The 27,345-nt window shown below is 37.5% G+C and overlaps 1 protein-coding gene across 1 annotated transcript in view; it reads left to right on the top strand.

The window, feature by feature from the left end:
• LOC136388496 (uncharacterized protein PF3D7_1120000-like) overlaps positions 1–27,345 on the top strand; it is a 419,710-nt gene that overhangs the window by 26,947 nt on the left and 365,418 nt on the right. The window contains exons 4-11 of the mRNA XM_066360321.1: positions 1,851–1,871; positions 3,290–3,313; positions 9,447–9,467; positions 18,380–18,400; positions 20,124–20,147; positions 22,052–22,072; positions 25,571–25,591; positions 25,987–26,007. Coding sequence (XP_066216418.1) covers positions 1,851–1,871; positions 3,290–3,313; positions 9,447–9,467; positions 18,380–18,400; positions 20,124–20,147; positions 22,052–22,072; positions 25,571–25,591; positions 25,987–26,007 — 174 coding nt within the window. The remainder of the gene's footprint in view (positions 1–1,850; positions 1,872–3,289; positions 3,314–9,446; positions 9,468–18,379; positions 18,401–20,123; positions 20,148–22,051; positions 22,073–25,570; positions 25,592–25,986; positions 26,008–27,345) is intronic.

Raw genomic sequence — 27,345 nt, 5'->3', positions numbered from 1 at the left:
GGAAAACAGGAATACATAAAGACACATGCACCCCCATGTTCATTGAAACAATATTCACAGTGGCCAAGACATAGAAACAACCAAAGTACCTTCAATACTCTGAGGAGTGGATAAAGAAGATGTGGTATATATATACAGTGCAATACATCTCAGTCATAAGAACCAATGACAGGGTATCCTTTCCGACAACATGAGTGGAGTTTGTTTTCATTATACTGAGTAAAATAAGTAAATCAGAAAGAGCTAAGAGCTGTGTGATTCCATACATAGCTGGGACACTAAGTTAAGACTCAAGGACATAAATAGGAGTGCAGTGGTTACCAGGGGAAGGAGGGAGAAAGAAGAGGGAGAAGGGCAGGAGAGGGACATGAAAAGGGACAAATATGAAGAGAGGAAGGATGACTTGACTTTGGGCTGATGGGTATAGAACCTAATCAACTGTCCAAATGATTTGAAGTTGTTTGCCCCAAATCTATGTACTCTAGTTGACCAATGTCACCCAGTTGAATTTAATCCTCTAAATAAAAAATCTAAAATAAAATAAAATATTTTAAAAAATTTACAACATTCATTAAATATCCTTCATTTCTTCTATTTTAAAATATTTTAAATGTTCTATTGAGTTTATTGTGGTGACCTTAGTTCATGAAGGTATGCAGCTCTCAGGCGCACAATTCTATCACACCCCATCTGTACGTGGCAGTGTGCTCACCACCCAGTCTCATATCCTTCTCTCACCCTTCTACTTATTTTCAACCATTGTGTCCCTACATGTCACATGGTATCTTTCCGTTGCAGTGATGATTTCAATGGAATGAGTTTTCATGTTATACACTTTCATTTATGGAATAGATGAGACTTGTGCACATAGCAGAAACCAACATTAGCGGATATACCGCTTTCTCTGCCTCTAGTTTGCAGTTTGTAGAAAACCCGTCTCATTCACGTGTGCTTTCATACTTTTACTCAGTTCAGAGAAAGACTCAGTAACGTTTAGGGAGAAACAGAGTCTCTGTCAGAGATTCCAAGTCCTGTCTCTGTCCTGAATTCAGCAACTATGATTACTAAGATATTCTCATTCAAAAATAAGTAAAACCAGAATCTCCAATAGAGTGTGGTTAATAACAAAGCTGTGGACAAAACACGGAGGACGCAGCAACCAGATCCCTGACCCTGTGCCACTGGGAGGAGCTGTGTGTCAGTGCTCCTTCCACAGTGTGGTGGCCACTCTGCACAATGTTGTTGCCACAGCAGTGAGACTCCCTGATGTGTTTAAAGCATCCAATGAGCATACTAAAGCTTACAAACAGAATAACAGAAACATAAGTATTTCAAATAGACAAAGAATATTTTTAGCCTTATCTGTGGTGGCCCCATGGGTAGAGAGTGGACCTTGAACACTGAGGTTGTCAGTTCCACCCTCGAGTTGCCCAGAAAAGGCAAATAGGGCAAACAACATACAACTAAACTGAAGGCACTATGGGGCCACACGCTATGTTCCTGTCTCCCATTCCTTTCCTCAGTTATATTACTATATAAAATATTTTCAAAAATCAATTACTTTATAAAATAAACAGCAATACAAATATTTTAAAATTTTATACTATTTTACTAAATTAACACCCTTTTCCTCCATTTTATTTATTGTAAAATAACGGTGGTCAATAGTGATCTTTGAGCAACTATGTTTTGGGGAGACGTGTGATTTGAGGTGAGTGTGTGTGCATGTGTGTGTGTTCATTTGAAATTAACCTAATTTTATATTTGAATTTATCAAGAAATTTAAAATCTCTTTGTGGCTGTTTCCCATGAAATTGACGTTGACATTTTATTTTTCTTTTCTTTTTCAGAGAAATTTAACAGAAAATCAGGTAAAATTACTGATCCTTTTTTTTTTACTTTTCATCAACTTGAAACTGTCTAGTTCATTTCACTCTTTGATATTTCCTCCCTTTTTATCCAGTGCCTTCCGTAGGTCTGTCCTCCTTTTGAATTCTCTTGTCCCTCCACATGGTTCAGGGACATCACTTCCTTCACTTGGGACTCTGTTGACTTCTTTTCCCTGTCTTTCGTTTATTCTGTATCTCTTTGTCATTTATACATCTATTTCTCTGTAATCGTTGGCTGCAGCAGTCAAGCAGAGAATTGTCAGTTTCATTCAGAATATTGTGAGATGAAAGGCTTCAAGCTGACAGATACACAGTGTTTAGTATATATAGATATAGATATCTAGATATTACTGTATATATAAGCATATATATAGATATATATCTGTGTGTATATGCATGTGTTTTTGAAAAATGCCAAACATAGGGCTTCTGTAAAATATTCTAAATTTGAGTGCCCATTCCTATGCAATGGATACTTCTCCAAAGTCTTTAGAGAACAGTCTCCAAAATCAGCATTCGGTTACTCTTCCCATTGTCTCCTGAAAGCCAGTGTCATGACAAATGCCATGTATCATTCACTGGTCAGATGTAACGGAGTCGGCATCCCTGTTCTACTGTCCTTGGTCATATAACAAGTATTCAAAGCTTTCTAAATTTCTTGCCCATTTTTTCCAGCTTTTAGAAATATCCAAAATTGCTAGTTGCTTATTCTTTTGCCTTATTGTTGATACACTTTACAAATGTCAAAGAGATTGTAATAAGCAGTCATCTGAAGGATGTAATATCTTAAGGTGAGGACGAAAGGAATAAAGTTGTGATCTCTACGTAATATGTGAAGGACACAGGAAAAAAATATTGACCATGATATATCTCAGAAGAAAAGAGAACCTTAATCATTCAAATGTTAGTAGTATCTTTTTCTAATGACAATTTATCTTATATTTTTCTTTCCTTAGAAATGTTCTTTAGGAATGCATCCCTCTTTGTGTCATATGACGAGTGCAACATAAACAGTTTGGGACAGATAGTGCCTCTACTCTACAAGTCCCCAGCACTGATGAAGTAATTGTCTCACATGAAAATACGTTTGGTTTTAGCCTGAAAATGGTGATAGTCTAGTGACAGGGGAACACTTAGTATGGCACATGCCAGCATTTCTGACCACACTCATCATTTTATTTCCTGACTTAGTGTCTTGAGCACAAGGAACAGGGGAGGGAAAACAGCATTGACTCTGATGGGTGAGGTGTCCTTTGGATCCTCAGGAATTCATCTTTCACAGACATGGGTCAGGTATGCTCCAGAGTAAACTATGAAAGGAGCACATTTATGTTCTCCTTCCTATCCGACATTGTGTTTTCATATGGAATGACTTGTATATTTCTTATTTTTCTTTTCAGCGAATCACAGTGCACAAGAAAAAAGTAAGTACCACTGATCTACTGCCCTGTCCTTCCCTCATTGGTTTCTTATCCCTTCTTTTCTCTCTCAGGGCCCAGCTACATTGTCTCAGTGTCTTGATCCTCCCACTCTGATAACCACTTCATTTACTACTCAATTTCTCCAATTATTACCACTGTTGTTGCCTTGTAGAAATTAAAGTGACAGAGGCTTTGTTCAAATGAATATTATCACTAACATATTTCCAAGTTTTAGTACTTGTAAAGATTATGCATGTAAGTTTCCTCAAGGACATCTCAGGTCATTTGATTCTAAACCTCCCTTCTTCTTTCTTTTCATCTGATTCTCTTGCTTCATTCAGACATGACTTAAAACAGAAACTCAGATACAATAAGGTTGTAAATTAATCGATGACCACAAACATTGTGAATAGACACACATAAGAACCGACTCCTGAGATCCGGAAGATGGCAGCAGAGTAAGAAGATGCACAGACTCCCAGCTTTCATCACCAAACTGGAATACAAATCAATTTAGAAATAATCAGCATGAAAAACCAACTCTGGACTACAAGAACAGCTCTAAAAAACCAAGGAGCAAAGAAGAAACCACAACAAAACTGGTAGAGAGTGCCAGAATTTCCACTGCTTACAGAAACAAAGGGGGGTGGTGAGGCTGAGAGCCCAGAGGGGCTCTCACTACAGAAAAAAGAGCAGAAAATACTGCTCACAGCCACTTGCCTGGTGTTTAGGGAGGAAGGTGTGTTGAAAGGGCCGGCTGGTCTTCCAAGAGGAAAGGAGAGAGTGAGGGACACCCGGTGTATGGCAGAGGAATGCAGAGGACAACAAGAGAAGCTGACTCATTCAGTGCTGGAGGTGGCCATAGCTGAGGGAGGGGCTGATCCTTCCACAAAACAAGTCTAAATTGCTTCTAGGGCACAAATCTCCAGACAACTCTCCAGGTCCAATCAGCGCAACAAGACACAGCTGAAAACAAGAAGTGGCGAGGAGGGGCAGTAACTCAGGTCTTCATGGAGATCTGAGATACACCTGCCCCTATTAAAACGGAGAAAACACCCTACCCTCAGAGAGATTAACTGGTAGAAGAGGCCCTCAGGGCCTCAGGTTACACCCACCACATTCCTGGATACAGTTTCAAATAAGTTCCCTGCTGAGATCAGTAAACAAGACTACCACCAGTTAAGAAAACAAACAAATCAAGACTTTAAAGTGGCCCAAATTGAAAAGTGGATTACAAATAATAGCTGATGACAACCCAAGGAGACCTAGAAATAACACAATTGAAAACTGGAGGCAGACAACACCAAGCCTAGACTCAACCAGCTCTACAAACAAAACACCCAAACATAGACACATAATGAAGAGACAGAGAAGTGCAATCCAAATGAAACCACAAGAGAAACCTTCAGGAGATGAACTGAGCGATATGGAAATAAATAAACTTCCGGATGCGGAGTTCAAAATAATGATTGTAAGGATGCTTAGGGATCTTAGAACAACATTGGATGATCATTACAAACACCAAAATAAAGAAATAGCAAGTATAAAAAATGATATTGAAATATTATAAAAGAATCAATCACAGATGACAAATACAATATCAGAAATGAAGACCACAATGGAAAGAATTAAAAACAGGATGGATAGAGTTGAAGATTGAATCAGCGAGTTGGAGAACAACTTGAATGAAGATAAGAAAGCAGAGAAGAAGAAAAAAGAGACTCAAAAAGTCTGAGGAAACTCTTAGAGAGCCCTGTGACAACATGAAGAGAAATAACATCTGCATTATAGGGGTTACTGAAGAAGAAGAGAAAGAACAAGGGATAGAGACTTTTTTCAATCATACCATAGCTGAAAACTTCCCTAAATTAATGCAGGAGAAACTCGCACAATTTCAAAAAGCAAAGAGAACTCCATTAAAGAGAAACCCAAAGAAACATACACCAACACACATCATAATTAAAATACCAAAGTGAAGTAATAAAGAGAAAATATTAAAAGCTGCAAGAGAAAAAAAAAGCTATCGCCTACAAAGAAGCCCCCATAAAGATCACATCTGCCTTCTCAACAGAAACACTTGAGGACAGAAGGGAATGGCAAGAAATATTCAAAGTAATGCAGAACAAGAGCCTACAACCAAGACTGCTTTATCCATCAAGACTATCCTTTACAATTGAAGGAGAACTAAAAAGCTTCCCAGACAAAAACAAAAAACAAAACAAAAACTCAAGAATTCATTACAACCAAACAAATGCTACAGGAATTGTTGAGGGGCCTCTTCTAAACAGATCAAAGTGGGAAAAGAGTATAGTAAAAGAGGAATACAGCTTTAAAGAATAAAATGCCAATAAACAACTACATTTCAATAATAACCTTAAATGTAAATGGATTAAGTGATCCAATCAAAAGACATAGGGTAGCTGCATAGATAAGAAAAAAGAACCCCTACATATGCTGTCTACAAGAAACACACCTTAAAACAAAAGATACACATAGACTGGAGGTAAAAGGATGGAAAAAAACATTTCATGCAAATGGAAATGAATAAAAGCTGGAGTAGCAATACTTATATCAGACAAAATGGACTTTAAAACAAAGGATATAGTAAGAAATAAAGAAGGCCACTACATAATGATAAAGGAAGTAATAAACAGGAAGATATAACTATTATAAATATCTATGCACCTAATATAGGAGCACCTAAATATATAAAGCAGACTTTGATGGATATAAAAGGTGAGATCAACAGCAATACTATAATAGTAGGGGATTTCAATACCCCACTAACATCACTAGATAAATCCTCAAGAAAGAAAATAACAAAGAAACAGCAGACTTAAAGAACACATTAGATCAACTCGATTTAATAGATATCTTCAGAACCTTTCACCCTAAAGCAGCAGAATATACATTCTTTTCAAGTGCTCATGGTACATTCTCTAGAATAAACCACATGTTAGAGCACTATAGTGGTCTCAACAAATTTAAGAAGATTGATATCATATCAAACACTTTCTCTGATCACAATGGCATGAAACTAAAAATCAACCACAAGAGAAAAACTCAACAATTCTCAAACACATGGAAACTAAATAACAGGTTGTAAAAAAATGAATGGATTAAGAATAAGAGCAAAAATAAAAATGAAAAAAAATTCCTAGAAACGAATGACAATGAGCAAACAAAAACTCAAAATTTATGGGACACAGCAAAAGCAGTACTGAGAGGGAAGTTCATAGCACTACTGGCACACTTTAAGAAGCTAGAAAAAGCTCAAATAAACAACTTAACCCTGCATCTAAAAGAATGAGAAAAAGAATAGCAAGTAAAGCCCAAATGTAGTAGAAGGGAGGAAATAAAAAATCAGAGCAGAAATAAATGACAAAGACGAGAAAGAAACAATACAGAGGATTAATGAAACTAGGAGCTGGTTCTTTGAAAAGGTAAACAAGATCGATGAACCTTTAACTAGACTCACCAAGAAAAAAAGAGAGAGGACTCAAAGAAATAAAATTAGCAATGAGAGTGGAGAAATAACAACTGACACAACACAAATACAAAATATTGTAAGAAAATACTATGAAGAACTGTATGCCAAAAAACTTGACAACCTAGATAAAATGGAAAAATTCCTAGAAACATACAATCTTCTAAAAATCAGTCTGGAACAACCTGAAAAAATAAACAGACCAATTACACCAAATGAGATCAAAACAGTTGTCAAAAAACTTCCAACAAAGAAATGTCCTGCGCCTGATGGCTTCAAAATGAGTTCTACCAAATATTCAAAGAAGAAGTAATTCTATCCTTCTCAAGCTATTTCAGAACACTCAAGAGGAAGGAAGACTTCCAAGCTCCTTTTATGAGGCAAATGTAATGCTGATTACAAAATCAGGCAAAGACAACACAAAGAAAGAAAATTATAGGCCAATAACTCTGATGAATATAGATGCTAAAATCCTCAACAAAATATTAGCACACCGGATCCAACAATATATAGAAAAAATCATTCACCATGATCAAGTGGGATTTATTCTGGGAAGGTTAGGCTGGTACAATATTTGCAATCAATCAATGTGATTCATCACTTAAACAAAAGAAGGGAGAAATACCACATGATAATTTCAATAGATGCAGAAAAAGCATTTGAAAAAATCCAGCACCCATTCATGATCAAAACTCTCAGCAAAGTGGGAATACAGAGAACATACCTCAATATGATAAAAGCCATCTATGACAAACCCACAGCCAACATCATACTCAATGGGCAAAAATTAAAAGCAATCTTCTTAATATCAGGAACAAAGCAGGGGTGCCCCCTTTCTCCACGCTTATTCAACATAGTCCTGGAAGTCCTAGCCATAGCAATCAGACAAGAAGAAGAAATGAAAGGTATTCAATTTGGAAAAGAAAAAGTAAAACTATCATTATTTACAGATGAGATGATATTGTACATAGAAAACCCTAAAGTATCAGTCAAAAAAATACTGGACCTGATAAATTAATTCAGCAAAGTGGCAGGATATAAAATTAATACTCAGAAATGAAGGCATTTTTATACACCGACAATGAACAGTCAGAAAGAGAAATTAAGGAAACAATCCCCTTCACTATTACAACCAAAAAAATAAAGTACCTAGGAGTAATTTAACCAAGGAGACTAAAGACTTGTACTCGGAAAATTATAAAACATTGATAAAAGAAGTCAAGGAAGATACAAACAAGTGGAAGCATATACCGTGCTCATGGTTAGGAAGAATAAACATCATTAAAATGTTTATATTACCCAAAGAAATTTAAAATTCAATGCAATACCAAGTAAAATAGCAATGACATACTTTAAAGATATAGATCACATATTCCAAAAATTTATATGGAACCAAAAAAGAACATGAATGGCTTTAGCAATCTTAAAAAAGAAGAATAAAGTGGGGGGTATGACACTTCCTGATATCAAGTTATACTACAAGGCCATTAACGCGAAACAGCCTGGTACTGGCATAAGAACGGGCATATAGATCAATGGAACAGAACAGAGAACCCAGAAATAAACCTACAGCTTTATCGACAACTGATATTTGACAAAGAAGGTAAGGGCATACAATGGAATAAAGACAGCCTATGTAGTAAATGGTGTTGGGAAAATTGGACAGCTACCTGCAAAAAAATAAAACTAGACCACCAACTTACACCATTCATAAAAATAAACTCAAAATGGATAAAAGACTTAAATGTAAGCCGTGAAACCATAAGCATCTTAGAAGAAAACATAGGCAGTAAGCTCTTCGACATCTCTCGCAGCAATATATTTGCTGATATATCTCCACGGGCAAGTGAAATAAAGGACAGGATAAACAAATGGGACTATATCAAACTTAAAAGCTTTTGCACAGCTAAAGATAATAAGAACAGAAAAAGAAAAACTACACAATGGGAGAACATATTTGACAATACATCTGATAAGGGGTTAATAACCAAAATTTATAAACAACTTGTAAATCTCAACACCAGGAAGACAAACAATCCAATCAAAAAATGGGCAAAATAAATGAATAGAAACTTCTCCAAAGAGGACATACAGATGGCCCATAGGCATATGGAAAAATGGTCAACATCACTAATCATTAGAGAAATGTAAGTTAAAACCACAATGAGATATCACCTCACACCAGTCAGAATGGCGCTCCTCAACAAAACAACACAGAATAAGTGCTGGCAAGGATGTGGAGAAAAGGGAACCCTCCTGTACAGCTGGTGGGAATTCAGACTGGTGCAGCCACTGTGGAGAACAGTATGGAGATTCCTCAAAAAATTAAAATTCAAATAATATATTTTTAGAAAATAATTACTTCAAAAAATTAAACAGCAAATCTGGTATTTTTAAAATTTTATATTATTGTACGAAATTATCTCCCTTTTCCCCGTTTACTGACTATAGAACACCTTTGTATGATAATGAGCTTTGATCCATTGTGTAGGTGTGTGTTTTGGGGCAGGGGAACATGTGTGATTTGACATGTGTTTCTGTGTTCATCTGAAATTATCCTAAACTTAAATTTGAATTTGTAAATATATTACAATCTCTTTGTGGTTACTACCCATGAAATTGACATTGACGTTTGTATTTCTTTTTCAGCACAAGTTCTACAAATATTAGGTAAAGTTACTGATATTCCTTCACTCTTGATCCACATGAAACATGTGGTTTATTTCTGTCTTTCACGTTTCTGGCCCTCTTATCCAAGGGCTCTCCGTTGGCCTGTCCTCCTCCTAGGAGTCCACTGTTCCTCCCCCCAATATTGAGATCGTCTTTCTCCTAATTGGAACTCTGTCCCTTTCTGTTTCCTACCTTCCCTCCTTTCTCTTTCCTCTTTGTCATTTTACACAAGTGTTTCCCTGTAAACATTGGCTGCTCTGTCTTGCAGTAAATTGTCACAGTTTCATTAAGACATTGGTGAGATGAAGCGTTGTCAGCTGACAGAATCATGAATTTTAATATATACATATAGTACAGGTTTATATTAGGGTGTATTTATGAATATATGTGTATGTATTTCTGGAAATATTCAAACTTGAGATCTCTATCAAGTATGACAAGTTTGAAGCCCAATATTATACAATTAATACTTCTCCAATGCCTTCAGAGAAATAACTTCAAACTGTCAGCATTCAGCGTCTCTGTCCACTGTCATTTCACAGCCTGAGTCATGATAAATACCTTGTGTCATTCCCTGGTCAGATGTGAGAGAGTGGGGTGTCCCTAATCCACTGTCCTTGATCATATAACCCAGGTGTTCCAAGTTAACTAAATATTTTACCTAATTATTTTATACAATATAAAATATCTAACCATTCCTGATTTTCTTTCTTTGGCATTATGTTGACATCGATATCACATGACAAAATGTACTTAAAATATATACAATTTTCAGACGAATGAAGTATCTTAAGACAAGTGCAAAACAGGTTCATCTCTGACCTGTACTTTTTATGTGAAGGGTGCAATTGATTGTGGTGTTTCACAGTAAAGAGAAAACTTAATCATTCAAAGCTAAATGTTTCCTTTTTTAGTGACTATTCCAATTTTTTTATTTTCCTTGGTATTGATGTTTAAAATAATATGAGTCCAAACTCCTTCCTCTTGCCTCTCATCCCTTGTCTAAATAATATTAATAACTGTAATATTTTTTTATTAAATAATTTTATTTTTTAATGGGGTGACAACAATAAATCAGGATACATATATTCAAAGATAACAAGTCCAGGTTATCTTGTCGCTCAGTTATGTTGCATACCCATCACCCAAAGTCCGATTGTCCTCTGTCACATTCTATCTAGTTTTCTTTGTGCCCCTCCCCCTCCCCTTTTCCCTCTCCCTTTCCCCCTTCCCCCCGTAACCACCACACTCTTATCAATGTCTCTTAGTTTCATTTTATGTCCCACCTACGTATGGAATAAGGAAGTTCCTGGTTTTTTCTGATTTACTTATTTTACTTCGTATAATGTTATCAAGATTCCACCATTTCGCTGTAAATGATCCGATGTTATCATTTCTTATGGCTGAGTAGTATTCCATAGTGCATATGTGCCACATCTTCTTTATCCAGTCATCTATTGACAAGCTTTTTGGTTGTTTCCATGTCCTGGCCACTGTGAACAATGCTGCAATGAACATGGGGCTGCATGTGTCTTTACGTATCAATGTTTCTGAGTTTTGGGGGTATATACCCAGTAGAGGGATTGCTGGGTTATAAGGTAGTTCTATTTTCAGTTTTTTGAGGAACCACCATACTTTCTTCCATAATGGTTGTTCTACTTTACATTCCCACCAACAGTGGATGAGGGTTCCTTTTTCTCCACAGCCTCTCCAACATTTGCTATTACCTGTCTTGCTAATAACAGCTAATCGAAGAGGTGTGAGGTGGTATCTCACTGCCGTTTTGATTTGCATTTCTCTAATAGCTAAAGAAGATGAGCATCTTTTCATATATCTGTTGGCCATTTGTATTTCTTCCTGGGAGAAGTGTCTGTTCATGTCCTCTTCCCATTTTTTTATTGGATTGTATGTTTGTTTGTTGTTGAGTTTTATGAGTTCTTTGTATATTTTGAATACTAGGCCCTTATCTGAGCTGTTGTTTGAAAATGTCATTTCCCATTTAGTTGGCTTTCTGTTTATTTTGCTATCAGTTTCTCTTGCTAAGCAAAAACTTCTTAGTCTGATGTAGTCCCATTCATTAATTTTTGCCTTCATTTCTCTTGCCTTTGGAGTCAGTTTCATAAAATGCTCTTTAAAACCCAGGTCCATGAGTTGAGTACCTATGTCTTCTTCTATGTAATTAATTGTTTCAGGTCTTATGTTTAGATCTTTGATCCATTTTGAGTTAATTTTAGTACAGGGGGACAAACTGTAGTCCAGTTTCATTCTTTTGCATGTGGCTCTCCAGTTTTCCCAGCACCATTTATTGAAGAGACTTTTTTTTCTCCATTGCGTGTTGTTGGCCCTTTTATAAAAAATTATTTGACTATATATATGTGGTTTTATTTCTGGGTTTTCTATTCTGTTCCATTGGTCTGAGTGTCTATTTTTCTGCCAATACCATGCTGTTTTGATTGTTGTGGCCCTATAATATAGTTTGAAGTCAGGTATTGTAATGCCCCCAGCTTCATTCTTTTTCTTTAGGATTGCTTTGGCTATTCAGGGTTTTTTATAGTTCCATGTAAATCTGATGATTTTTTGCTCTATTTTATTTTAAAATGTCATTGGAATTTTGATGGGAATTGCATTAAATTTGTATATTGCTTTGGGTAATATGGCCATCTTGATTATATTTATTCTTCCTAACCAAGAACAAGGTATATTCTTCCATCTCATTATATCTTTTTCAATTTTTCTTAACAATGGTTTATAGTTTTCATTATATAAGTCCTTTATATTCTTTGTTATGTTTATTCCTAAGTATTTTATTTTTTTTGTTGCAACCGTGAAGGGGATTATTCTTTTGAGTTTGTTCTCAAATGTTTCATTGTTGGCATATAGAAAAGCTATTGACTTCGGTATGTTAATTTTGTATCCTGTGACCTTACTGTATTGGTTTATTGTTTCTAGCAGTCTTTTTGTGGATTCTTTGGGGTTTTCGATGTATAGGATCATATCATCTGCAAAAAGTGATACCTTTATTTCTTCTTTTCCAATATGGATGCCTTTTATTTCTTTGTCTTGTCTGAATGCTCTGGCTAGAACCTCTAGTACCACATTAAATAAGAGTGGAGAGAGTGGACAACCCTGTCTTGTTCCTGATTTAAGGGGGAAAGCCTTCAGTTTAGTGCCATTTAATATGATGTTAGCTGATGGTTTATCATATATGGCCTTTATCATGTTGAGATATTTTCCTTCTATACCCATTTTGTTGAGAGCCTTAAACATAAAATTGTGTTGTATTTTATCAAAAGCCTTTTTTGCATCTATTGATAAGATCATGTGGTTTTTGTTCTTTGTTTTGTTGATATGGTGTATTACATTAACCGTTTTACGTATGTTGAACCATCCTTGAGATTCTGGGATGAATCCCACTTGATCATGATGTATTATTATTTTTATTTATTTATTATTATTATTTTTTTTTTTTGTATTTTTCTGAAGCTGGAAACGGGGAGAGACAGATAGACTTCCGCATGCGCCAGACCGGGATCCACCCGGCACGCCCACCAGGGGCGACGCTCTGCCAACAAAGGGGCAATACTCTGCCCCTCCGGGGCATCGCTCTGCCACAACCAGAGCCACTCCAGTGCCCAGGGCAGAGGCCAAGGAGCCATCCCCAGCGCCCGGGCCATCTTTGCTCCAATGGAGCCTTGGCTGCGGGAGGGGAAGAGAGAGACAGAGAGGAAGGAGTTGGGGGGTGGAGAAGCAAATGGGCGCTTCTCCTATGTGCCCTGGCCGGGAATCAAACCCGGGTCCCCCGCACGCCAGGCCGACGCTCTACCTCTGAGCCAACCGGCCAGGGCCTTGTATTATTTTTTTAATATGTTGTTGTATTCGATTTGCTAGTATTTTAGCATCTGTATTCATTAGAGATATTGGTCTGCAGTTTTCTTTTTTTGTGCCATTCTTGCCTGGTTTTGGTATGAGGGTTATGGTGGCCTCATAAAATGTGTTTGGAAGTATTGTATTGTTTCTTCTTCAATTTTTTGGAAATTTTTCAGTAGAATAGGAACCAAGTCTTTTTTGAATGTTTGATAAATTCACTGGTATAGCCGTCAGGCCCTGGACTTTTATTTTTGGGGAGGTTTTTAATGGTTTTTTCTATTTCTTCTCTACTAATAGGTCTGTTTAGGCTTTCTGATTCGTCTTAACTCAGTCTAGGAATGTTGTATTGTTCTAGGAATTTATCCATTTCTTCTAGGTTGTTGAATTTAGTAGCATAAAGTTTTTCATAGTATTCTACAATAATTCTTTGTATATCTACGGTGTCCGTGGTGATTTCTCCTCTTTCATTTTAGATTTTGTTTATATGAGTTCTTTCTCTTTTTTCCTTGGTAAGTCTTGCCAAGGGTTTGTCAATTTTGTTGATCTTTTCAAAGAACCAGCTCTTTGTTCTATTAATTTTTTCTATAGTTTTTCTGTTCTCTATTTCATTTATTTCTGCTCTGATTTTTATTATCTCCTTTCTTCGGCTGGTTTTGGGTTGTCTTTGTTCTTTTTTTCCAGTTCCTTAAGGTGTGAAGTTAAGTGGTTCACTTGGGCTCTCTCTTGTTTGTTCATATATGCCTGAAGTGATATGAACTTCCCTCTTATCACTGCTTTTGCTGCATCCCATAGATTCTGATATGTCGTATTGTCATTTTCATTAGTCTGTATATATCTTTTGATCTCTGCACTTATTTCTTCTTTGACCCATTCATTTTTTTAAAGTATGTTGTTTAGTTTCCACATTTTTGTGGGATTTTTTTCCTCTTTTTTGCAGTTGAATTCTAGTTTCAAGGCTTTATGATCAGAAAATATGCTTGGTACAACTTCAATTTTTCTGAATTTGCTGATGTTGTTTTTGTGGCCCAACATATGATCAATTCTTGAGAATGATCCATGTACACTGGAGAAAAAAGTATACTCAGTCACTTTGGGATGAAATGTCCTGTAGATGTCTATCATATCCAGGTGCTCTAGTGTTTTGTTTAAGGCCACTATGTCTTTGTTGATTCTCTGTTTGGATGACCGATCTAGAGCCGTCAGCGGTGTATTGAGGTCTCCAAGTATGATTGTATTTTTATCAGTTTTTGTGTAAGGTCAATAAGTAGCTTTTTTATATATTTTGGTGCTCCTTGGTTTAGTGCATATATATTAAGAATTGGTATGTTTTCTTGATTCAGTGTCCCCTTAGCCATTATGAAATGGCCATTTTTGTCTCTGAGTACTTTTCCTGTCTTGTAGTCAGCATTATCAGATATGAGTATTGCTATGCCTGCATTTTTTTGGATGTTATTTGCTTGGAGTATTGTTTTATAACCTTTCACTTTGAATTTGTTTTTATCCTTGTTACTTAGATGAGTTTCCTGTAGGCAGCATACAATTGGATTTTCTTTTTTAATTTATTCTGCTACTCTATGCCTTTTTATTGGTGAGTTTAATCCGTTTACATTTAGTGTAATTATTGGCACTTGTGAGTTCCCTATTGCCATTTTATAGATTTCTTTCTGTTAGTTTTGTCTTGTTTGATCCTTCTCTTTTGTTTTTCTATCTTTTGTTTTTATTTGGTTGTATTCCATACATCTTTCTTCTGTTGCTATCTTTTTTAAATCATGTATTTCTGTGGTGGGAAGTTCTCATCTATTATTTGTTTGAGTATTTTCTCCATTCCATTTTCTCTCTCTTCTCCCTCTCATATACCTATTATTCTTATGTTATTCTTTTTGATGGAGTTAGATAATTCTGGTAGGGCTATCTTATTTTTTTTTTAATTTTTGAATCTCTTTCTTCTTCTCTCTGTTGTGCCTCAAGTTGCTTGTCTTCTATTTCACTAATCCTCTCTTCTATCTGGCCTGTTCTATAAGCTAAGCTTGTTACCTCATTTTTCAGCTCGTGAATTGAGATTTTCATCTTTTTGATTTGTTTTTATAGTTTCAATTTCATTGGAAATATATTCTTTGTGTTCATTGAGTTGTTTTCTGAGCTCCCTAAATTGCCTTTCTGTGTTTTCTTGTATATCTCGGAGGATTTTTAGGATTTCTAACTGAAATTCTCAATCATTTAGCTCCAAGGTTTCCAATATATTAAATTTTTTCTGCATGGATTTTTCCTCATCTAGCTGTGTTACCTCTCTTTCTTTTGTATCCATGATATTTGACTTTCTCTTCCTTAATGGCATCTGAGGGTGGTTTTGTTGATAGTATTAATGGGATTTAATAAAGAATAAAAAGTTAAAAAAAAAAATCGAAGAGTTGTTTTTTTTTAAAAAAAATTAATAATAAAATAAAATAAAAATTAAAAAAAAGGAAATTATTCCCCCCTCCTTTTTTCCTCTCCTCTCCTCTCCCCTCTTTCTTGAGAAAATCTTGTGGTGTACTGTGAATTACATTGTATTAAATAGAACAAACAATGCCTGTAATGGAGGGCCTGAATTGGGGAAAAGTAATAAAGGGGCAGAAAAAGAAGTGGGTATGGACCCAGAAAAAGCAAATAAGGAAAAAATTTGGGTCAAGAATGAAATGATTTGCTATTAGGTGTTGATTGACTAAGAGTTATGATGAGAGGAATAAGAGGGAAACAGGAAAATGGGGGGACAAATTAAAAAATTACTATTGTATTTAGTGGAACAAGAACTAGATAAAATGGAGAGCCAGGGATGGAAGCACTGCTAGTGAGTTAAAAATGTGAAGTAAACTCCCCCCCCCAAATGCCACAAACATAAGTTTGAGTCCCAGATAAGATAATTTGTTCGTTATTGAGGTTTGAATGAGAGAAGACATAAAGAAGAAAGGAAGAAACTAATATAGAGGGAGAAAAGAAAGAGAGAGAGAGAGAGAGAGAGAAAAGAGGGAACCACTAAAAGAAGAAAAAAGAAAAAAAAGGAGGGAGAGAGAGAGTTAGGGTTTTGGAGTGCAACCCTCATAGAGTGAAAGGAAGAGGAAAGAAAAGATAATGGGAGATGTCACACTTATGAGTAGTGCAGTTCAAGGAGAGGAAAGAGTAAGACCGACAGAGAGTTAATCGACCAAATTGGAGGAGGAAAAAGAAATATCAAGAATGAAGATAAGAGAAACAAATGAACAAATATAATAAAATGGGATAGGTTATAAAGTCTGCGGATTATTCTTGATTTTGAGAGGTTATCTTCTTGCTTTTTCTTTTCTGTCCCTCTTCCTGGTTGGTGACTCTGTACCCCAGGTTCTGCCCCTTTGGCACACTCAGGTAGAGGTGTGCAGTTGATAAGTCTCTATGGCGATGTCATGTATTGTGCTTTAGTCTCGTTGTCAGTCGAGACTTATTAGCATTTATAGGCTCTGCCAGTGAGAGAGTGCGTGTTCCTGGATCCTGTCTCCTAGTCTTTCCTTCCTCAATTAATAGCCTGATAATCCAGCTATGAGGTTGCTGCTGTCTCTGTCTGGAGAGTAAGAGGCTCAAAGAGCTGGCCACTCCCCACTCTATTTCCACTCAGCACAGGGCTCTGGGTAAGGCTCAGTCAGTCAGAGCTGCTAGCATAATCAGGCGGGGCTTCCACCCACTCAAAGACCTCTGGCTCTGCCACTCTGTCCAGTAACACGGGCGGGCGCCCACTCCTGGGGCGCTTGGAGGAAACTCTCATTCACTATCTGTGCACACAGACCAGCATATCAGGCTGGCAGTCTTACACTCTGAGTGAAACCCCCACCTGCATGGAAAAGTTGCAGCGTTGGAATTGACTCTTGCTCCATCCCCGTGCGTGGCTTTTGCAAGGCGCTGGGGCAGCCCAAGATCCCACTTTTGGCCCACACAAAGGCCCCTGACTCTGCCCTTCTATGAAATAACATGGGCGCACACTGCCAAGGCACTCGGAGGAATCTCTTGCTCACTATCTGCGTGCGCAGACCAGGATATCAGGCCAGCCGCCTCACCCTTTGAGTGAAACCTCTGCCCACACAGAAGAGTTCCAGAATTGGAATTGGCTCTCGCTCCCTCTCCATGTGCGGCTTTCCCAGGGCGCTGGGGCGGTCTGGAGATTCTGCTTTCGGCCCATACAAAGGCCTCTGACTCTGCCTCTGTGTGGGATAACACGGGCGCCCACTCCCGGGGCTTTGGAAGGAATCTCTTGTCCACTATCTGCACGCGGCGACCAGGGGATGGGGAAAAATGGCTGACCCACTTATCTTTCTTCGTCTGGGTTTGGCGCGAGTGTTAGCTTGTATTGCCCAGGTTGCCACAGGAACAGTTTTTCCTCGGCCGGGATCTCTGTGCCACAGCCTGGTTCGGTCATTTGTGCTGTGGCCTGGATCTATTCACCCCCTTTGCCCCCCTTAGTTTCTATATTCTCTGTTCCCAGTGAAATCCGCCCTGTTTAGGTTAGTGAGGAAGGCGGAGCATTTCTTACTCCCTATTTCCTTAGGGGTTTGGTTATATATTTAGCCAATTTTTCTCTCGACCATACCTTCAGGTGTATTGCGAAACATCTGGAGGCTCCAAGGATAGGATTTTCTGTTTCTGGTTGAAGATCTTGTTGAGTTTTGGGGGAGATTTATCGGTATCGCTTCCTAACCCACCATTACTCTGACGTCATCTCTAGGGTGACTCACTGTAATATTTTTTAAAAAACAATTATTTTATAAATTAAACAGCAAAACAAATATTTTTACATTTTTATATTATTTTACTAATTTAACAACCTATTCCTCCATTTTATTTACTGTAAAATACCGGTGGTCAATAATGACCTCTGAACCACTGTGTTTGGGTAGGAATGTGTGATTTGGGGTGTGTGTGTGTGTGTGTTTGTGTGTTCATTTGAAATTAACCTAATTTTATATTTGAATTTATCAAAACATTTTAATTCTATTTGAGGTTGTTTGCCATGAAATTGACAATTTCTTTTCTTTTTTTCTCAGAGGAATTTAAGGGACAAGCAGGTAAAATTACGGATATATTTTTACATTTAATTCACTTGAAAACATCTGCATTATTTCTCTCTTTGACATTTCCGGGCTTTTATCCAAGTTCCTTCCATTGGTCTGTCTTCCTCCTCGAAGGCTGCTGTCCCTCCCACATGATTCTAAGACAGCACCTCTTTCATTTGGGTCTGTTGATCTCTGTATCATTGTCTTTTATCCTTTCCTACAGCTCTTTCTCATTTTACCCAGCTATTTCCCTGTAAACTTTGGTTGAAGCAGTCAAGCAGAGAATTGACACAGTTTCATGCAGAATTTGGTGAGATAAAAGGCTTCAAACTGACAGTTACACAGTGTTTAGTATATATAGATATATCATCGATATACACATACAGATATTAGTTTACATATTCGTTTATATAGATATCTGTGTGTGTATGTGTGTATTTTTGGAAAATGCCAAACTTAGGACATTATTCAAATTTTCTAAATTTCAGTGTCCATTCCTATGCAATGGATACCTCTCCAAACCCTTCAGAGAACAGTCTTTGAAATCATCATTCGGTGTCTCTGTCCATTGTCTTCTCACAGCCTGTGTCATGATAAATACCTGACATCATTCACTGGTCAGATGTAACAGAGTGGGGCGTCCCTCTTCCACTGTCCTTTATCATATGACCCAATGTTTGAAACTTTTAAGTATTTTACCCAATTTTTCGAACCTTTTAAAATGTCCAAACATGGCAATTTCTTATTCTTTCTCAGTATTGTTGACACAGTTTACATATACCAAACAGAGCTTAACAATAAGCAATTTTCTGAAGGATGTAATATCTTAAGGTGAGGTCAAAAGTAATAAATATCTGATCTCTACGTAATATGTAAAGGACACAAGAAATCAATATTCACCATGATATATCTCACAAAAAAGAACCTTAATCATACAAACCTTAATAGTATATTTCTCTAATGACAATTTAAATTATATTTTTGTTTTATAAGGAATGGTCTTTAGACATATATCCCTCTAATGCAGCGGTCCCCAAACCCCGGGCGGCGGACCGTTACGAGTTCGTGGGTCTTTTGGTACCGGTCCACAGAGAAAGAATAAATAACTTATATTATTTCCATTTTATTTATATTTAAGTCTGAAATATTCCAGATTCCCTCTGTTATATCCATTTAAGACTCACTCTTGACACTTGTCTCACTCACGTGATACATTTATCCTTCCCACATTAAAGGCTAGTGAGTGAAAATATTTTCTGACATTAAAATGGTATGTGGCCCAAAAAAGGTTGAGGACCACCGCTCTAATGCACAGAGCAGGTGTCATATGACTAGTGCAACATAAACAGGTTGGGACAGATGGTGTCTCTACGGTACACATCCCATCACTGCTGAAGTAACTTTCCTGCTGGTGACTACATTTGTTTTTAGGCTGATAATGGCGATAGTCTAGTGACAGGAACACCTGGTATTGCACAAGTCAGAGTTTCAGTCCACATTCATCACTTTCTTTCCTGACTTAGTATCCTGTGCGCAGGGGACAGGGGAGGGAGAACAGCACTGACTCTGATGGGTGAGGTGTCCTTTGGATCCTCAGGATTCCTGCTTTCACAGACATGGGTCCCCGTGTGCTCCACAGTGAACTAGGAAGGGGCCCCATTTCTGTTCTCCTTCCTCCCTGATATTCTGTTTTTACTTGGAATGAATGCATTTTCATTTCTTCTTTTCTTTTCAGCTGAGGAAAGTGCACAGGAAAAAAGTAAGTACCGATGATCTACTGCCCTGTCCTCCCTCACCTGTCCTTCATCCCCTATCCTCTCTCTCAGGGACCAGCTACCTGTGTCTCAGTTCTTGATCCTCCCATTCTGATAACCACTTCATTTGCTCCTCAATTTCTCAAATTATTACTGCTGTCTTTGCCTTGTTAAAATTAATGAAACAAAGCCTTTTGGTCAAATGAATATTATCACTAACTTATTTGCAAGTTTTGGTACTTTTAAAGTTTCTGAATGTAAGTTTCCTCAAGGACAGCTCAGGTCATTTGATCCTAAACTTTCCTTCTTCTTTCTCTTCATCTGAATCACTCAGCTACATTCAGACATGACTTAAAACAGAAACTCAGATACAATAATGTTGCGAATTAATCGAGGGCCACTAACATTGCGAATGGATGCACATTAGAACCCACTCCTGTGTTTATCTGGAAGAGCAGTTTCTCAGTAACTCTTGTATATTAGTTTTAGCAGCGGTGTACAGTGAAGGAACTACAAATAGAAATGAATGCATGCATATATAGAAGCATAAAAATACTATGGTAAATAGGGCAAATATTTCATCGTGATCCATGTAGAGTGAATAGGAATCATGAATATTTTAATTAAAGAACCTCCAAAACATTTAAAAATATAACACAATTTATTAAATAAAATTCTTCTCTTTTATTTTAAATTGTTTTAAATATTTATTGGGGTAATAGTGTTTAATAAAACTGTGTAGATCTGAGGAGCACAATTCTATCATACATCATGTGTACATGGCAGTGTGTTCACCACCCAGTCATGTATCTTTCTGTCACCTTTTTATATGTTTTAGATATTTCTGTCATCACATGTCACATGGTATTTTTATAATTGTAGTGATGATTTCAATAAAATTCAGTTCTAAGGCAATTTCTTTATGTATGGAAAATCTGAGACTTGGCCACCTTGCAGAAACAACATTTGAAGATATAGAACATTCGCTTCCTTTTCTTCACAGTGTGTAGAGAACCTGCTCACTTATGTGAGCCAAGATATTATTTTCTTGATTAAAAGTAAAGTAGCTCAGTAAGGTCCAGTGAGGAACAAGATGTTTGTCAGAGAATCCCACTCCTTTCTCTTTCATTAATTCAACTCCCAGGAGTATTAAGATGGTCTTCACTCAAGAATGAGCAAAAACAGAATCTCCAATACAGTGTGGTTAACAACCAACCTGTGGTTAAAAACATAAAGGATGCAGCACTCATAGCCTGACCCTGTGTCACTGGGAGGAGCTGTGTCTCACTGCTCCTTCCACAGTGTGGTGGCCACTCTGCACCATGTCACTGACGCAGCAGTGAGACTCACTGATGTGTTTAAAAGTATCCAATGACCATACAAAGCTAACAAACAGAGTAACAGAAACATGAATATTTCAAATTGACCAAGAATATATTCAGCCTAGCCTGTGGTGGCCCCTGGTCAGAGTGTGGACCTAGGACACTGAGGTTGTCAGTTTGACCCTGGACTTGCCCGGTCACGGCACACAGGGCAGCAGCTACAGCTACAGTGAAGCAGCTATGAGTCCACACGCTTCCCTCCCGCCTCTCATCCCTTCTCTAGGTAAAATTAACAAATAAAAAAGTTTTTTTTTTAAATTTAATTACACAACAAAATTCATATTTTAATAATTTTATATTATTTTATTAAAGTAACTCCATTTCCAACTCATTATTACTGTAGAACATCTGTTGATAGTAGTGAGTGTGTAGGTGTGTGATTGTGGTGACATGTGTGATTTGACATGTGTTTGTGTCTTCATCTAAAATAAACCTAATTTTAAATTTTAATTTATCAGTAAATTTCAATGATTTTTTGGTTGTTTCCATAAAATTGACGTTGACCTTTTCTTTTTTGTCTTTTTCAGGACATGTTAGAGAAAAGCTAGGTAAGAGTACTGACATTCTTAATCCACTTGAAATCATCTGGTTTATTTCTCTCCTTGAAACTTCTGGCCTTTTTACCCAAGTGCCCTCCGTTGGCCTGTCCTCCTCCTAGATGTCTATTGACCACTCTCCCTGTTTGAGCAGCATTTCTTCCATTTGTACCTCTGTCTAATTCTATTTCTTACCTTCCATCCTTTCTCATTCCTCCTTTTGTCATTTTACACAACTATTTCCCCGTAGACAGTGGCTGCTCTGTCTTGCAGTAAATTGTCACAGTTCCATTAAGACATTGGTGAGATGAAGAGTGTTAAGCTCATAGATACATGATTCTTTTTTTATTATTTATTCATTTTTTATTATACAGATAGAGAGGAGAGGAGAGAGAGACAGAGAGAGACAGAAAGTACAGGGGGAAGGAGCTGGAAGCATAAATTCCCATATATGTGCCTTGACTGGGCAAGCCCAGGGTTTCAAACCGGCAACCTCAGTGTTCCAGATTGAAGCTTTATGCAATGCGATACCACAGGTCAGGCTGATTCTTAAAATATACATGTATTATAGGTTTCTATTAGTGAGCATATATATAAATGATTATGTGTGTATTTCCAGAAAATATTCAAACTTACCATTTATATGAAGTATTCCCTGTTTAACGTCCGATTATTACACTATTAGTACTTCCCAAACCCTTTGAGAAAAAAATGACTCCAAGCTATCAGCATCCATTGTCTCTCCTCATTGTTTCCCCAAAGCCTGTGTCATGATAAATACCTTCTATCATTCACTGGTCAGATGTGACAGAGTGGGGCGTCCTTCTTCCATTGTTCTTGATCATATGACCTAGGTGTTCCAAGGTCTCTAAATAATCTACATAATTTTTTCTGTATTTTAATTATATCCAATCATGCCCTTTCTTGGGGGGGGTTAGACAATTAAATTTAACAGGTAGACATTGGTCAACTAGAGTGTGTAGATTTAGAGAAACCTCTCCATATCATTTGAACCGTGCCCGTTTTTTATTCTTCAGCTTTATTGTTGAAACCAGCATCAAATGACAACAGCACTTTACATTAAGCAACGTACAGAACAATAAAGTGTCTTAAGGCACATGGAAAAGTGATACATCTCTGATATGCACCTTTTATGTGAAGAGTATGAGAAAATAATTGATCATGATGTTTCATAAAAAAGTAAATTCATTCAAAACTTAAAATAGTGTTTTCTAATCCCAGTGATAATCATATTTTTTCCTTACGAATGGTCTTTAGGGAATTTACAGTGTGTCCATAAAGACATGGTGCACTTTTGATCGGTCAAAGAAAAGCAATAGAAGACGATAGAAATGTGAAATCTGCACCAAATAAAAACAAAACCCTTCCAGTTTCTGTAGGATGATGTGGCAGCATGTGCGCATGTGCAGTGATGATGTAACACCATGTAAACAGCAGAGCAGCCCACAACCATGTCAGTCGAGATGTGGACGGTACAGAGGAATGTTCAGTGTGTTCTGTGGCTCAATAAATTCGAATCCATGACCAAAGTACAAAGTGAATATCGGTGTGTTTATACGAAACGCCACCACATAGGAATAGCATTACTCGGTGGGAAAAGCAGTTGAAGGAAACCAGCAGTTTGGTGGAGAAACCCCATTCTGGTAGGCCATCAGTCAGTGATGAGTCTGTAAAGGCTATACGGGATAGCTACCTAAGGAACCCTAAAAAATGTGTGCGTGAGCCCACAGTGAACTGCACTGAATAGGTATGAAACTGGGAGAGTTTTCCTTTTATTTGGTCCAGATTTCACATTTCTATCGTCTTTTGTTACTTTCCTGTGACTGGTCAAAAAATGCACCATGACTTTACGGACACACTGTATATCCCTCTATGCACAGAGCAGGAGTCATGTTACTAGTGCAGCAAAACCTGTTTTGTGGAGATATGTGTTTCTCTTGTTCACTCCTCATTGCTAGTGAAGTCCATGTTTCCTGTGTGGATACATGTGTTTTTAAAAAACAAACAAAAAGTTGATAGTCCACTGACAGGAACACTTAGTGTTGCACATCCCAGAATTTCTGACCTAACGCCCGCATGGCTTTATTTCCTGATCTGGTTTCTTGTGCACAAGGGAGAGTGGAGGTGACAGTATTACCTCCAATGAGTGACGTGTCCTTTGGAACCTTGTTGTTACTACTTTTGTAAATATGTGTCAATGTGTGCTCCAGAGTGAACTACAAAAGGGATTTGATTTCTCTTCTTCCTTATTCAAGATAATCTGTTTCACTTGGAATGATTTGTTCATTTCTTCCTTTTCCCTTTCTCCTGAGAGTGAACAGGAGACAGGTCAGTACCAATAACCTCCCTGTCCTTCCCTCACCTCTTCCTTATCCCCTGTCTTCTCTCTCAGTGACCATTTGCCTTTGTCTCAGTGTCTTATTCTTCCAGCTCTGATTCCCTGTGTTCACATGTTGTTCAGTTTCTCACATTAATACCTCCCCAATTGTCTTCTTTTTTTAATTTTAATTTTCTTTATTCATTTTAGAGAGGGGGGGGAGATGAGGGGGGAAGAGCAGGAAGCATCAACTCCTATATGTGCCTTGACCAGGAAAGCCCAGGGTTTCGAAACGGCGATCTCAGCATTTCCAGGTCGACACTTTATCCACAGCACCACCACAGGTCAGGCCCCAATTGTCCTCTTGTTGAAATAAAAAAGATAGAGCCTTTCTATCAAATAAATTTTATCAACAGCATATCTACAAGTGTAGATAGTTTTAAATATTTTGGTTGTAAGTTTTCTCCAAGAACAGCTCAGGTCATGTGATTCAGAACCTCCCTCATTATTATTTCTTTCCCTTCATCTGATTTATTTAGTTTCATTTGGGCCTGACTTAAAACAGACACTTAATACAATAATGTTGAGAGTTTTAGTTGGATAAAAACATTGTGAATAGATGCACATAAGAACCTAACCCTGCATTTACTTATACAAGCAGAGACCAAGAATAACTTTACCATGGCCTGTGGTGGCCCCGTGGACAGAGCGTGGACCTGAAACACTGAGGTGGCCAGTTCGACCCTGGACTTGCCCGGACACGGCACCCAGGGCAGCAGCTACAGCTACAGTGAAGTAGACATGAGTCCACACTCTTCACTCCTGCCTTCTATTCTTTTCCTCTATAATATTAAAAAATAAAATATTTTCACAAAAAGATTAGTTCATAATTTTAACAGCAAAAACAATATTTTTAAAATTTTATGTTATTTTACTAAATTCACTTTATTTTTCATAATTTTATGTACTATAGAACTCCTGTGGCCAAAAGTGAGCTCTGATCTCGAGTGTAGGTGTGTGTTTTGGGCGGGTCATTGTGATCTGTTGTGTTTGTGGTTCATCTGAAGTGTGATTGGTTAATTTCAAATTAAACTTTATCAGTAAATTTGAATGCTCTTTGTGGTTCTTTTTCATGAAATTGACATTGATCTTTTCTTTTCTTTCTTTTTCAGAACAAATTCTGAAAAATAAAGGTAATATTACACTATATCGAAATGGGTTCCTCTACTGTCCACTTCCCATCACAAGTTAAGTTTCTATCTCATGTGTGAAATATTCTTTATCTGAAAAAGGTGACAGTGCAGTGACAGGGGAATGCTTAACGTTACACATTCCAAAATGTCTGACCTAACAGCGTCATCATTTTACTTCCTGACTTAGTGTCTGGGGCACAGGGGACAGGAGAGGACACAGCACTTCCTCTGATGTGACAGGTCCTCTTGGAACCCGATGGTTCCGACCTTCACAGATCTGAGTCAGTGTGAGCTCCACTGTGATCTAGGAAAGGGGACGCATTGTGTGTTCTTATTTACCCAATATCGTGTCTTCACTTGGAACGAAGGGTTTATTTCTTTTTTTGCCTTTTCAGCCAAGAGTGAACCCAAGAGAGGTAAGTGCTCTTAGACACCTCCCTGGTCATTCTCCTGTCTGTTCCTTAGTCCCTCGTCGTATCTCTCAGTGACCACAAATCTTTTGTCTCAGTGTCTTGGCTTTTTAACTCTAATTGGTCTTTTTCATTCTCTTTTCAATTTCTCTCATGATGACCCACCATTTCTCTTCTCACAATCAATGAACAAGGCATTTCAGTCAAATGAATTTTATCACTAAGATATCTAGAATTTAGAAACATTTAAAGTTTTTGAGTGCACGTTTTCTCCAAGAACAGCTCAGGTCACTTGACTCAGAACCTCTCTCACTGTCATTTCGTACCTTCATCTGATTCACTCAGCTTCATTCAGACATGAGTTAAAACAGACATACAGGTTCAATATGGCTGAAAATTACTAGGTGGACCAAAATGTTATGAATAGATGCACGTAAGAACCTAACCCTGTATTTACCTATGCAAGCTGTCTTTCAGTGACTTGTACAGTGAAGGTACTGCAATTAAAATAGAATGCATTTATATAAAGAAGCATCAAAAGACTATTTTAAATATGACAAATATATCATAGTGCTTCGTATAGAGTGAAAATATAAAATATGATTTTATTTAAAAATATCAAATATTTTAAAAATTCTACAGGATTTTAAAAATATGTTTTACTTCTCGTATTTAAAGCGTGGTTTTATGTATTTTTATATTTATTGTGGTGACCTTGGTTAATAAATGTATGCAGGTCTCAGGTGCACGATTCTCTCACACCCCATGTGTACGTCGCGGGGTGTTCCCCACCCAGTTACGGATCTCTGTCACCCTTCTATTTATTTTAAACATCTATGTCCCTGCATGTCACATAGTATTTGTAACTTGCAGTGATAATTTCAGTGGGATGGATTTTCAAGGTTTTTTCTTTATTTATGGAATAGATGAGACTTGTCCATGTTGCAGAAACAACCATTAGCACTTTAAACACTTTGGCTAGCACTCTACATTGCGTAGAAAACCTGTCTCATATGTGAGCTGAGCAATTTGTTTCTCAACTAAGGTAAAGGCTCAGTAAGGTCCGCTGAGAAACAGAATCTCTGTCAGAGAATCCCAGTGCTTTCTATGTCCTGAATTCAGCACCTGTAGGAATGAAGATATTCTTCATTCAGGAATGAGTGAAACAGAAACTCAAACACAGTATGACAAAAAATCAAGCCATGGACAAGACATGGAGTATGTAGCCCCCAGACCCCTGAACCTGTGCACTGGGAGGAGCTGTGTGTCAGTGCTCCTTCCACAGTGTGGTGGCCACTCTGCACGATGTCGCTGCTACAGCAGTGAGACTCTCTGATGTTTTTA

This window comes from Saccopteryx leptura, chromosome 1 (genome assembly GCF_036850995.1).
Source record: "Saccopteryx leptura isolate mSacLep1 chromosome 1, mSacLep1_pri_phased_curated, whole genome shotgun sequence".
Lineage (NCBI taxonomy): Eukaryota > Metazoa > Chordata > Mammalia > Chiroptera > Emballonuridae > Saccopteryx > Saccopteryx leptura.
This window is presented reverse-complemented; position numbering and strand designations above follow the sequence as displayed.